General features: G+C 34.5%; 1 protein-coding gene across 1 annotated transcript; it reads left to right on the top strand.

Annotated features, from left to right (window-relative positions):
• Window positions 1-2,698: 2,698 nt before the first annotated feature.
• Window positions 2,699-4,626, top strand: LOC106305419 (provicilin-like). The gene is made up of 4 exons (XM_013741792.1): window positions 2,699-3,069; window positions 3,172-3,350; window positions 3,477-3,557; window positions 3,721-4,626. The coding sequence occupies exons 1-4, from the start codon at window positions 2,730-2,732 to the stop codon at window positions 4,606-4,608; spliced, it is 1,488 nt and encodes a 495-aa protein (XP_013597246.1). The 5' UTR covers window positions 2,699-2,729; the 3' UTR covers window positions 4,609-4,626.
• The last annotated feature ends 10,702 nt before the right edge of the window (window positions 4,627-15,328 follow it).

Genomic DNA, 15,328 nt, shown 5'->3' with positions numbered 1-15,328 from the left:
CTTATTGCTTTCGTTTTCATGGGAAATGATCTTTTTCTTTTCTTCCTTTTAGTCTTACATGTACCAGAAAACTACAAAATCCATTCCCCATTCTTTTGAGTTTTGAATATACTACCAAAAATCAAAGGTTTAGTCATCCTAGCTATTCTGATACAGCGCGATCATTGCATCAATGTGTGTATACTATGAAAATCATATATTGTATGAAGCTATCACCTAGTTTATATTTAACATATATCGTGGAGAAAAGCTTCCTCTCATTAAGAAATTATACAACCTAGCTTTAATATCGTGGAGAAAAAGTTCCTCTCCTTAGTCATTATTCAACTTTTTTTAAACATAAATTCAACGTTTCTTTGTAATAAAGCATTGTCTTTTTAGTCTTTAATATCTACCCGTGTTATATAATGTAGATTTTATGCTTGTAATAGCGGCTCAATTAACATACTAAAGTTCTTTCTATGGCAGCTATCTCTTTTTATTCTTTATTGTTAAACTAATGATCAAGGCCACATTTTTGTTGCTTACATAACTATACAAGATTACGAGGCATATTCAATCTGTAATAAAAAAAACTTGTGAATGATAATTGTTCTGCTTCTGCATACTAGTATATATACTAATATATAACGTCTCCAAATAGGACAATATTACCAACATGATTAGAATTTGACAAAATAGAGACTGAATGTCATAAACAATACTTGGTAACTAAAACAAGTTATGTTTATTACACACGTGATCATATATTACAATAAATGAATGGACGATCATATCTTATATTCCCACTCTGACAAAATGCTTTTACTGATCGACCAACGGATTCTCTCGTTACCAGAATTGTGCCACTGCCAAAGGTTTCTTTCTTATTCTTTTCTTTATTGGTAATTGGTAAACAGATGAATACTGTGAATTATATCAAGTGCAATGACTCATAAATTAAGATGTTTAGAAATCTATGTGGTAGTAATGTAAGTTTTCGTGATTTCAATCTATTTATTTTTCCACGAAAGTATGAAATTTATTGACGACCAAAGTAATCATTGTCAACTTTTGCAATTTAAACTTAAAATTTTAGTTTCTGCATAGTAAAACCAGAGCTAGTTGCGTATTTTATTGATAAATTATTAGTCAAAATTAACCACTAGCCACACACAGAAAAAGTAATTTATATGCATAGCAAAGTCACATACTTATGAAGTAAGGAAATGAAGGAGAGGCCGATAATCCACGACAAACGCTTCTTCCTACGCTTAAAAGAGAGATGCTTCATCCTCACAAAAGCAACAACTCGTTTTCCTAATAGATTCTTGTTTTCTGTCATTCACAATAATAAAACGTAAAATATTTTGAAAACAATATAATATATATGCTAATTCAACAATAGAAGCAATAATGGTTAATTTACAATTGAATGATGGTGATCTTTCTGTCAAATGCTGAGTTTCAAATATTTGATCAATTGTTTTTTTGTTCGTAGAGAATATTAGGGAGATTGAATTATATATAATTACTAAATCTGTATTATAATATAGCTTAAATAAATAAAAAATCAGTATGTATTTTATCCAGATCCATCTAGATCTCGTAAAACTATGTTAATTCATTTGAAGTAGACTTGTTTTCTTTTCCTTTTGCAAATGAAACAAGGCATATATTCAGTCAGCTTTGTAAAGTGCAGTAGAAATTTTTTTCACCACTGTAAATTTAGCTGGTGTTATGAATTCGGCGTACATTAAAATAAGAAATTCAGCTAATAAAAAGATTAATATATAGTCAATAATGCACCGACTAGAAAATAAATGGAGGATGTTTTTTTTATCAAATGGAGGATGTGCTATATTGCAACATATTCTATATTACACGTTTATTATTAGTTAATATCCTTTTATCATGAGTTTTTGTTATATGTTATCATTCATTTTAGATAATCTTAATTTGTAGTTTGTACGCATATATCTTTCCTTTGGTTCTTATTTATTGTTTCTTTGTCTACGATCACAAATATGTATCTCCAAAATATAATTTGTTATCTAACATACCAATTTCAGGTTTTGCTTTGTTGCCTGTAAAAAAAGATGTTTTTAGATGGAAACGAAGTTGAGAACGTACGTTACAGTATCCAGTAATAGAAAATATGATGAGAATGACGATCTCAATTCTAATGCATGCAAGTATAGTTGGTTGCCACCCAATAAGCCTTAGAGTGCAGGCATACGTTTGGTTTTTGGCCCAAACACTAAACGATTGTGATCCATCAAACATTTTACCCTTTGAAAAACGTTACGACAAAACTTTATCTTTTGTTGGCTTTCAGCCCAACACCAATAAAGAAATGAATCACGTATGCGTTCCCTTGGACGAAGTGGCCCATGCATGGTAACACGACTTCAGTGAAAAATACAATATTTTAAACCCCTAACGCCCGACATATAATTGGTCTAGCGATACAAACTATGCCTCTCTATTGTTCATACATTATACACTACCATCAACGGTTCTTATCATCCCGATTTTTCAAATTTGAGCTTTGTATCTTAGCGGCGCGGGTAATTTAAATTGTTATCAGTGAACCGCATGCACTTGTCGACGTAGTACAAGCACGTGTACAAACAATTAAAACACGTAGTGATTGTATACCCTACAGTGTCTATTTCTCCCGTTCCCTTTATATTGTACGATTTAATACGCAGTGGATAGCATAAACATTTATTAGAAAAATTACAGAGATGACTAAGTTTACGGTATTACCACTCTTTGTTCTTCTCTTTCTTGTATTACTCTGCACCAAGTCGTGGGCTAAGTCTGAAGAGTTTGATGAGTCGTCGGACGAAGAAAACGACGTCGCTGCTGTACCGTCATGTTGCGGGTTCTCGTCGCCTCTTCTGATCAAGAAAGATCAATGGAAACCAATCTTCGGGACCCAGTTCGGACAGATCTCAACCGTTCAAATCGGCGAGGGATGCGGCGGGATGGGACCTTACAAAATACATTCCATAACGCTGGAGCCAAACGCTCTTTTGCTCCCTCTTCTTCTTCATTCAGACATGGTCTTCTTTGTCGAGTCTGGTATATAAAAACTGTTTCATTGTCATGTACGTATTTTTGTTAGTTTGGTGTACGGATAAATTTTGCGGTTTAGTTAAAAACGGATTTGTTTATTTTATATAGGAAGTGGGATTCTGAATTGGGTCGAGGCGGAAGCGACGAGTTCTGAGATAAGACGAGGGGACGTTTACAGGTTACGTCCCGGTACAGTATTCTACTTACAAAGCAAACCGATTGATATCTTTCTTGGAACCAAACTTAGGGTTTACGCAATTTTCTCAAACACCGAGGAGTGTTTACATGTAAGATATTATTATTTTATTTTAATTTTCTTCATTTATTTATTTATATTTTTTTTGGTGTATTTTTTTTTAATTTAATTTTCTTCATTTGTTTGTTTTATATTTTTCTTCTTATTGTGGATGCAGGATCCTTGCTTTGGTGCGTATTCGAGCATCACAGATCTATTGTTTGGTTTTGATGAGACCATTCTCCAGTCAGCTTTTGGGGTATGGATATATTTGCTAATATATGGTTTATACTTTGTAGTACTAGAGATGATATTAGGTCACTTGAGCTGCAAGATACAAATATGTGTATACCTTGCCTCTCAAGCTACTCTAGTAGACGCGCTTTTCCTTTGTGTTAATTGGATTCATTAGATTTAATCAGGTTCCTGAGGAAATTATTGGTCTGATGACGAACCGTACGCAGCCACCACTGATCGTGCATGACATGCTGAGCACGCCTGGTGAGGCCAACACCTACACGTGGCAGCTCCAACCGCGGTTACTCAAACTCTTTGCCGGATATGTTAGCGCAGCGGAGAACAAGAAGAAGGAGAAGAAGACAAAGAAAGCAAAGACATTCAATGTCTTCGAATCGGAACCTGACTTCCAGAGCCCTAACGGTCGTACTATAACGATTAACAGGAAGGATCTAGAAGTGTTAAGCGGCTCAATGGTTGGAGTCTCCATGGTGAATCTAACTCAAGCATCGATGATGGGACCTCACTGGAACCCATGGGCTTGTGAGATCTCAATTGTGTTGAAAGGATCAGGAATGGTTCGTGTGCTTAGGTCTTCGATTTCTTCAACATCATCATCATCAGAGTGTAAGAACATGAGGTTTAAGGTAGAGGAAGGAGATATTTTCGCAGTTCCACGGTTACATCCAATGGCTCAAATGTCTTTTATAAATGAGTCATTAGTGTTCATTGGGTTTACTACTTCAGCTAGGAACAACGAGCCACAGTTCTTAGCCGGCCAGAGATCAGCTTTGCGGTTTCTTGACCGGGAGGTACTAGCTGCGTCGTTGAATGTGAGTAGTGTGATGGTTAATGGATTGTTGGGAGCTCAGAAGGAGGCGGCTGTGTTGGGATGTCCTTATTGTGCGGAAGGAGAGTTGGAGAAGCTTAAAGTGGAGACGGAGATGAAGAAGAGGGATGATGAGAGGAAGAGAGAAGAAGAAGAGGCGAAGAAAGAAGAGGAAGAGAGGAGAAAACGAGAAGAAGAAGAAGAGAAGCAATGGCCGCCACTGCCTCAACAACCACCGGAGTAGAAGTGGTGGCAGCCTCAGCCTCGGTGGCAAGCCGGAGAAGGATGAGAGAACGCAGAGATAAAGCTTTTAATTATGTCAAGAGTGTTTAGGTTGTTGATGGTCGAAAGTTTGGTCGTTCTCTTGTTTATTTGTTAATGTATTTTGTATTGCTTTCTTCTTTTCATTACGTTTGTATTGTTTTGTGTTGTGATTTGTTTTGCTTAAATGTTTGTGCGTAGATGCGGAATGTGAAATGATTAAAAACTTATCTCTATGATATATAGTAACAAATGACTTATGTCGCATCCCATGAGTCCATGAGGGTCTATGCTCCCTTTTTAGTTTTGTCTTAAACTAGAGTCCGTGATGAATTAAATTTACTACGGGTTTTACCTACGTGACCAAATATTTTGGAAAAGTCTGGTGATTACTAGCTTTATTGAAGAAAAAACACTAAGAAAATTGTATAATCTATCCTTTATATAGTTATACATATTAAAAGAGAAGCATTACATCATTTAAACTATAACATGTGTTATCATTACAAAGATTTTTATAATCACTAGAGAATTATGTTGGTCTATCTAAATATATAATATAATTTTTAAACTAATCATAAAATAATTATTAATATACAAAAGATAGTTTTCTTCTTTCTTTAAATAAAAGTTACAAAATTACCTAATATAATTAAAATATATATTGCAATTAACGATTTCGAACAATAAAGATTTTGTAGCAATTTTTATATCCTTTATCATTTTCTTTAAATTTTATATTATTGAAATAAACTAAACAATCACATTCACCATATAATAAAAATTTATATTTTTTTGTATATGTTATATTTTTAATTTTTAAAACAATTTTAAACTACTAAAATTGTTAAAAGTCTCACATTTGAAATAAATTAAACAATCACATTCACCATCTAATAAAAATTTATATTTTCGTATATGTTATATTTTGACTTTTTAAAAACGATTTTAAACTATTAAAATTGTTAAAAATCTCACGTCGACAAGAGATCTAACGAACTGCTCACACAAAACCTAATCCCTTTTTATTTTTATTTTATTGGTGCCTATTTTCTTCTCCAAAAATAAAATACTTGACATGTATGGTCGAGCTCATTTTTAAGACATTGTTCTTTTAAATAATTATCTAGTCCATTTAATATTATGCTTAAAAGTAGCATAAAACCCAATAAATATGATAGATATATTTCAAAAAGCTAATAATTTTATATCTACTATTAACATACAAAAAATACTAAAATACTAAAATATATTGTTATGTTTGATGTCATTACAATACAAGTTGTATTACATGTAACAAATACATAAGGTATAGTTTTAAAAAGGTATTTAATCCTTCGCAAGACGTGAATTATTATCTAGTAAGAGATTAAAGGAAAAACATGTAAGAGCAAAACACACACACGCACAAAAAAAAGAGATTACCCACTTGCTTATAATTTCAACACATTGCATCATTTTCTTTCCGGTGTACTGTTTTTGTGCAGAATATTTTTTGGGCTCAGATCAAGGAGAATTGATGAAGAAAAAGACCGGCGGTGTTTTGGGATTATGATAATGTCAGGATCCCACCATTTCTCATCACCCTTAACAAGATAAAAGTTGTTGTACCAGAACCATTTACCGCCAACCCCAGCACTGCGACGTATTATTGGAGCAAGTTATTCACCCAGAAATGTTGGATATTCAATGCTGTTGTTTACCATTGCATGCGAAGAACACTAGACAAGCACTTTGTCATGAGATCATTTCGAATCTACCGAATATGGAGGATCCTAACGATATCCTACATAATGGACACAACAAGTTGTTTACCGTGTTTGATGTCAAATGGATGAAAGTTGGTGTTACTCTGTCCAAATTTACCCTCAACGATGACACTTTTTCTTGAGAGGAAGTTTTTGGGGTGAAAGGTGACATAGCCTTTGGTGAGCTCAAAATCACGTCATCAGAAAACCACTGGAGACATGAATTCTGAGCCGATCAATAAGGTGATGTTAATGATGAGACGTGTCCTTTGTGTCTGAATAAATTTCACCTCGAAGTTGCAGGTAATATTGATAATGTCATTGCGCTCTCTTGTCGTCATGTCTTCCACAAGAAATGCATCTCCCGGTGGATATGGAGTAACCAAGTTCATAACAACAATCAAAACGCCTATCAGTTTATGTGTCCAAACTGCAAGGACATCATATGTTAAGACATAAGTTGTTGTGGCTTGCAATTCTATGTTAGTTATGTTATGTTTTAATTTGGATGTTTTAAATTGCAAGAAAACTACTGTATGTCTTAATTTGGACCTGTTGATGTTTATTATTATTTAAGTTTTTGTGTGTGTTGTTGTTCTGCTAGGGTTAATTATGTGTTTGTAATATGATTCATGTATTGTTTTTTATTATATCTTTTGTGTATGAATATGATTTTCTTATATTAAAAAAATATGTGCTCTAATTTTGCATGAATACGACTTATTTCTCTAAGCTTTTGTGAAGGCAAATGTCAAGAACTGATGCAACCTTATTTAGTAACAAACAAACAAATTGAGGATTTGGCTTAATGGTTTGCGTTTAAAAAATATAGGCATGAAGATTTATGAAGAATATGTCTATGAACAGTTTCAGCCTAAAGAAAAAAGGTCCAACAAGAAAATACAAGATATGGTCGAATAATATATCAATTTGACTGTAATTTAGAGATCAAAGACCATGCGAAAAGACGCGACCAGCCGAAGGATTTTGTGACTACGAATTTCAAAATTCAGTCAAAAGTCTTGGTTTTTGGCCAAGTCCATTTTATTTATGTAGTTTGTATTTACTAGAATAATTTAGACATTTGATCTAATCTACGGCCTATTATATAAAGGCTTAGCTTTGTATTGTTTTATTCATTTAGCCTTTTTAATAAAATTTACGTTTAAATTTGTTAAATCATTTGTTTTTTGGAACATCTTGAAGACCATCTTTGACTACAATCCATCATCCATTCCACCTTCCTTTGGTCGATTTTTCGATCAAAGCCTATCCATTGCCAATTTTCAAGTGCAATCTCCGAAAGAGTTTCATTAGGAGCTTTCTGCAATTCATATCCCAATATCGACTGGAAGAAAAGAACATAACAGTGCATCAGTTGGCTTAATATTCATCATTCGATTTTTCTCAATTACAAAAAAAACAAAAACAAATTCAAAGGCTTACCTTGCACAGATATTCAAAAAAATGCTTCGGTAAGACTATTTCATATAACTCTAACTCTAAGAGTCTATACTACTCACAATTTCTGCAAATGGCAAGCCAATATATCACTACCCTAACCACCATGAGTCTCTGATTCACAATGTAGAGAGAACATACCAAGGCTTAGCAGTTTGAATTTTCCATGGAACTGACTGCCTTGCCTTGAGGATCTGATTCACAATGTAGAGAGCATACCCACACACTTGTGTTACCCCAGATATAGAAATGACTTTGCATTTTGTTCACATAGCATTCTTTATAAATCCCCTTAAAACTGAGCCAATCTTTTCTGTCAACAAACTCAAGCTTCCAATCATTATTCCCTATCCATACTATACAGTGTGCAAACCGGTTGCACGAGCAAGGTCTCATAGTTAGTCTTTCCTATTAACAAGGTTCAACTAGAAAGCCTAGCTTCAGACAAATGCTGATTTGAGTTTGTCGTGTTCTCTGTTACTTTTGATGCATGATGTGATGTATAATTGAATTACATGTTAATGTAGGAACCAATTTCAACTAGAAAGCTGAGCTTTGGACAAATGCTGGCAGATGGTAAGCTCTTCATGGCCACAAGCTCATGGTATATCTTTGCTCTTATTTTTTGTTGACTTGGTGAAGTTTCCTTTAAACAGCAAGTTTTCAGAGTAATAACACTACTGGTGAGATCCAAGGTCCGGTGCCCATGAAGCCACTAGCCCCAGGCACTAATCTGAATATGGGACTGGACTTATGGTCTTCCCAGGCTGGTGTACCTGTGAAGGTTAGACCAGATCATCACTCATCTTTGCTGATCAGATTCAGATTCTGGTTCAGGGCTACAGTTTGGGATTTCTCCTTGTCGTTGGCTTGGTGATGCAACTTCATTGACCGTTGGAGCAAGAAAACTCTTATTCAGCAAACAAAGTATTAACTCGTGATAGAAAATTAAGAGTTTAGAAACTAACTTTTTAAGTTTTAACTGGTTGCATATACAACAGTTCTATTTATAAGTGTTAATCATTTCTTACAAACATCTGTTTTTGTTCATCAACACTTGATTATAATATTATTGTTTAATTTATTTTTAGGAAACATGTTATGAAAACTCAAATAAAAGATGAAATATATCCTTCAAACATCAAACATTATATAAACATGATACTAACTTTCAAAAGTTTACGCAAAACATATATGATTTTCGTAGGATTCAAAGTCTAATAATCAAATCCTTATAGGTTTTTCTAAATCCAAATAGCCACTTCACTTTTCCCATTAAGTAATCAACATTTCAAACTCTTAAAAACAATATATTAAAATGGACCCATGACGTTTTACACAGTACTCTCTAGTTGAGCTTGAATCTATTAGTCCAGCCACAACTTGCGTTTGGTTACACATTGACATCAAAATATTCACGAGGATAAAAACAAAAAGCAGCTCTCCTATGGCACTACTGGAGAGAGAACTGAGCGGGTTGCGAGGCCTGAAACCTAAAAGCAATAGAGGGAGGGCTAAGATTCTGAGAGCGGGGTTTAAGCAAACAAACATGAAAGATGCTTAAAAAACGAAAAAAAAGAAGGATTTAAATATTTTAATGACATAACTGTTGTTCTATTCCGTTATGTTGGATCATCAGTTTAAATAAAAATATCCCATAATGCATATTCTTCTAATCTTAAAGACATTAACTTGAGAGAAGTCCAGATTTGGTTCCAAAAATAAAATAAAAAACTAATCAAGACTATGTATTATGACTGCCAACTTCGTGTTCTCCGGCCAAACTCCGATCAGTTTATCGCCTGTAACGATGTCGTTTAAAGTTGAAGTGCAAATTCAGAATCCCACGCTCAAACGTGCATCTGTAACCTTTCTTGTGAGAATATTCCCATTCTTTATTGACAATCCGGAACGCAATGTCTTGATAAGGCGGACCAGAGCATGGAACCGGATCACACAAGTCTCAGCGCTTGTCCCATCTTTTTCTATAGCGTAAACGGGAGCCTTGATCTTATCTACTAAATCTGGATAGAAGATGTGAAACCTGTACCCTTGGACGAGTTCTGGAGGCGGCTTGTCGTGATCGTAGTGCGTTTGGTTATACTTATTCCACTCGTAACCTGTGTGAACTCGGTTGAAATAATTTGGTTTTCTTGGCACTTGTCATGCCACCAGTATAACTCAGAATCAAGGCTCACTTCAGCACTAGAGTCAGTTGTGGTGAATGCAGGCGTTTGCGCGACGGTGGAGACTTCTCCTCCAAGGGATGCTGCTCGCTACGAGGATCCACATCCCATATATATACGTTGTTTTTTTCCTTTTTCAAAAAAGATATAATTCTCATTATTTTCGTCAAAAAAGAAAATTATCAAAATTTCTATTTAATTAAACGGTTTGATTGCTAAAACAGAAACCCTAACTCTCTAGAAGCTGAAAAAAGCGGCGAAGGAGATTGGAAAATCCGCAAGCTACGCCACCGCGATGGAGGTCATGCATGCTAGAGTCACTGGACAGAAAGGTAGCCACACTATTTTGTATTGTGTATCTGTTTTCATTCATATATGGTGCTAATAAAACAAAGGGATTTTGAATAGGATTTGCTAAGACTGATGCACATAGTGCGTAGTCGTGGCTTGGAAGGCGACCATGGGACATGGGACGAGTTCATGAAATCTAAACACCCAGGTTTCTTACTCCTGCATGTCGAAGCAGAAGAGAACTCATCGCTTTCTTCCTGAGCCTCCAAAAGAAAGATGACTTGCAGGTTAAAATCAAACACAACTGTTTTTTTTTTGCTTCACTTATAGTGCTAAGATCCCCACCCACCCAACTGTATATTCTCCTCTCAGCTGATATATATATATATTGTTTTTTCTGTTTCAGTTATTACAAGCTTGGATTCTTAATCCCAGCCGTTTTCTGGCTCGTTTACTCTCAGATCGGTCTACTGGCATTATTCATGAAAGCGTGTTGCGCACGACGATGAGACCAACACAATTCACCGATTATTCTATATATTCTAGATGGCAAATTCTCGTTAAAACCACTCTGTCTCGTGAAGACTACCCTTTGGACTACTTTTTGTCCCCACCGTTTGAGGTCTGTATGTATGTTTCTTAAATTTGATTTGTTCTTTCTTTAATTACCTGATAACCTTCTTTTTTTTTTTGCTAAAACCAGGATTGGGTTGTTACTGGGATTGGAAGAAACAAAAGCGGATCAGGATATTTCGAGAATATCGATGCAATTTCTCTTTGTTGCGAGATGGTTCTTTCTCAAGATGAGAGTGAAGCTCACTCTGTTAGAGTTGTTGCTATTAACTCTGATTTTAAGGTGATTCTAGATGAGCTCTTTACACCGTGTCATGAAGCAGTCCAACATCTTGAGAATGCCTCCCACACTCTCTCTCTTGCAGATATTCAGGTTCTTTTCCCGCTATATATATATATATATTTATATTTATATCATGGTTTCAATTGTCATTCTGCTGAATCAATTTCCTTTGGCAGGAGAAACTGCTTAACTTACTTTCTGTGGATACTATCGTGGTCGGTCACTCTCTCAAATTGGACCTACAAGGTAAAAAAAACAACTCCCTAGCTTTTAAATTCATTTAACTATTGTTACTTCACTCGCTCCCTACTGACTTTTTACTTATTTCGTACAGCACTCAAGTTGGATCACACCAAAGTATTAGACACTTCACAAGTCTTCAAATATGAATACTCTGGTGTGCCTCCAAAGGAGAATAATGGATACTTTGAGACATGCATTGAGTTTGAATCAATTCAGCCTCGAAGGCCTTCTCTGGACTTTCTATGCAAGGTACATTATTTATGCCCCCTGCCTTTTGGAATATTTTTCTTTTTTTTAATAACTAGTGTAAGCCAACTCTCACTGCTGTTTCTTTTCTTTCATCCCAGTCGATACTGGGATATGAAGAGCCCCCAAACAATTGCCTTCAAAAGGCAGAAGCTACAATGAAGCTTGCCCGTGCAGTGGTGAAGAAAGGAGCAAAGACTTCCATTCCCTTGACTGACGAGGTAATTAATGTGTCTTTTTTTCCTTTTGAACAAAAGTTTTTGAAATGTGCTAATACATATATATGTCATTCAATCCTTTAACAGATGTTGGCGTCTGAGAAGTCTACACTCTTCATTCCAGAGGAGAAGATAAAGAGGTCCAAGAAGCTCAGTCCTGACTCCTGAGGACACCGGAGATGGAGACGGATTCAAAACGAAGATCCAAAAAGTCAACCTAGGTTTCTTTCACATAACCTAAATATTATATGACATATGGTTCCTAAATATTTATTTCTACGGCTATGGATATAAGTATTAAAATGGTGTAAAAAATTCTTTTGGGCCTAACTTTTAATAGCTGAATTCACTGAGTTTTTTTTTTCACTTAGATTGATGGTCAAGTTCTTCCGTTTTGCAATCTAATGTTGCTCTTTAAGTTGTTAAAGATAAACCCTCTCCATTCTATCTTTATCTGTTATTGGTGACAAGATGTATGGCTATATCCTTGCAAGACCCGTGCAACGGTTCGATCATACTGTTAGGGTTAGTGATCATGAGATTACTTAGAGCACTATTAACTCGGGGTTATTAGGATGGGGTTCTTACTTCCGCTAAGAACCCCGGGTTAATCATGGTCTTACGAAGATCGATCATTTGATCAAGTGTTAGGTTATTTAAGGACATAACATCTTAGAGGTACTAGTCTCTATGTTTCAATAAATTTGTAGCATGTGATTGAGCAGATTCGGTCTTCTTAGCTATAGCTTTCACCTTTCAGTATTGTTTCTTGCAAAATCCCACTTGTAGAAGAAGTTTGTTGTTAAGTACGGTAGGAGCTTATCTGTTCAAGCAGCACTCTGCTTAGCTAGCTTATTCCACAAGTAATTTTATTATTGCACATAAGACAATGTGCAATAATCAAATTATTTCCTGCAATATCAATATGACTTAAATAATTTAATAAACTTGTTTATTGAACACTTTTGTTGAAAAGTATCATGTCTCCATACTAATAAGTCCAACATAAACTTTTGAAGAAAAAGTCCAATAACACCATTCGTCCGGAGACAGTACTGTCGAATATATTTTCTTTCAAATGATGATCTTATGGAAAAGATGAAAGTCCACTTATTTTATAATAGAGATTAGAGAAGTTTTTTTTTTTTTTTTTACTAATTTTGACCCAATTCATACTCATAAACTTACTAAGATTAGAGAAGTTAACTTAACTTAAGATTAAAGCCCAGGGTGCGTGAGGTATGGTTACGGTTAATTTACTGTGATTCTTGTTGGTACATTATATCATTTCTACAGAGTTTAGAGAGCGATCAAAATATGTGTTAATAATCTCACAATTTTAAATTAAAAAAAATAAATAAATAAAGTCGTTCTAACATATAACTACAAAATTTAATAATTTCATAAAAAATTAAAAATATATAACATTACTTTGAGTTTAAAATGGCAACAGCGATTCAACATTACCTCTATCTTTGATAGTTTAGTTAAATACCACGCAAGGTTATGATATCGCGATGTATTATTAGTCAATATTAGAGAAAATGTTATAAACTATGCAGAAAATATCAAAGCACAATGCATAGACTTTTCTTAGATCTTTTGTTGTCAAGTTCTTATTAATTATAGTAATACATTGTCAACAAAAAAATCTTTCAAGATCAAATCAAATTAATTATTCAAGATATTTCTATTAAATCGGACCCATTTAGTTTAGTCGCAAGATGTGTCAGGATTGTATAGTTTGTGGTGGTGTGGACTGTGGATATAGAAATTTCATTTAACTATTGTTGGACTATAGTAAGCTACTATTCTAAAGTATTTTTTAATTGGTTGTATAAAAACCCATTTATAAGTATGCATTATTGATTACAAATGTTTTATGTACATCAACACTTGCTTAGTACTATTATCGTATGTAGTGTATGTAATCTGATGTACGTGTAAGCTTCCCAAATCAGATTTTTGGGTTTTATCTTATTTTATTTCTTTTGGGAAAAAATTATGAAAAACTACAAGAAAAGATGGAAGAAATAACTTCAATCATATTATGTAAACATGATATTAATTTTTCAAAATTTTACGCAAACCATATTTGGCTTTTCGTAGGACTCAAAAGTCTAAAATCCAAATAGCCACTTCACTTTCCCATTAAATAATCAAAAATTCAAACTTCTGAAAACTAATGAAAATGGACCCATGACGTTTTACACGGTACTCTCCACAGTTGACCTTGAATCTGTGAGTCCAGCCCCAACATGAGTTTGGTTACACATTGACATCAAGACATTCACGTGGATAAAAACAAAAAGCAGCTATTAAAAAATTAGTTCTTATCCAATTATAGCAGACTCGTGTTCTACCCATATATATCTTTTCATTAAATTTACAAAATATCTTAGGTAGTCAAACTTCTACGTTTTAACTATGACCAATAAGCCAGCTTGGTTATAGATATTTTCTTATCCAAAATCAAAAGTTAACTAGTATTAAGGCAACTGATCAACGTTTGGATACATCAGACTTCCAAATTTAGAGTCACGTCCAGCTGTTATTACACATGTACTTAATTAGGGTCTGTAATTAGAATCATTGATCGGGTCCTCTTGTCACAAACAAACTTCTATAAATATCTCTTATATATTAAAAGAGGAGCATTGCAATTAATGTGTTCACACCAATATTGACACGTGTCGTTTAGAGAGACACTCTCACATATTTATTTCCTTATTTTTCCATCTTTTGGAGCATCTTGGTATTTTTTTTTGTGTGATCTTCTTAACGAGCTTTTGATTATAAACTAGCCTGAGGATTGAAACACTTTCTAAACAGTTTGTAATCTTCTTCACACCTTCGAGGTTTCAACATATCTCATCAGACATCAGGTGATGACAATTTTTATAGACAAAAAAGATTATAAATTGCAAACTGAGATGAAAAGAACTGTGTTTTAAGACAAAATAGAGAAATCCAATACATCTGTTAGTCTAATGAACATAGAAGTCTCCTCTTCCTTCTTCGCATAGCCTACACGACGATCCATCTAGGTTATTCTCGGCAAGGTTCTTCAGATGGGGACTTTAGTCGTGGACAAACGTCACACAAACTAAGATGAAAAGAACTGTGTCTCTCGACCGAACCTGTGAGAAATCCAACGCATCCGTTAGTGCATTGTTGAAGTCTTGAAGAGGAGAAGAGAACCTATAAGTTTCGGTTCATTAGATCGGCTTTGTGAGGCGACTTCTTTTGCATTTTGTGTGTAGCTGTTGATTATTACTGTCAAAAAGAGAACTCTTCTCCCATTGTTTCGTCAAGCTTAGAATTATCGTTATTATAAACTACTGCAGCTCACGAACTCTTCTCCCCTTTCTTTTGTCAAGCTCACGAACATAAATGATAACATTTTTACATTGCCAATGATAATAATTTTACGTTTGCATGGCTGGCCAGCACA

Source organism: Brassica oleracea, chromosome C7, assembly GCF_000695525.1.
Source record: "Brassica oleracea var. oleracea cultivar TO1000 chromosome C7, BOL, whole genome shotgun sequence".
Classification (NCBI taxonomy): domain Eukaryota; kingdom Viridiplantae; phylum Streptophyta; class Magnoliopsida; order Brassicales; family Brassicaceae; genus Brassica; species Brassica oleracea.
Note: the sequence above shows the minus strand (reverse complement) of the source record. Positions and strands in the feature narration are given on the sequence as shown.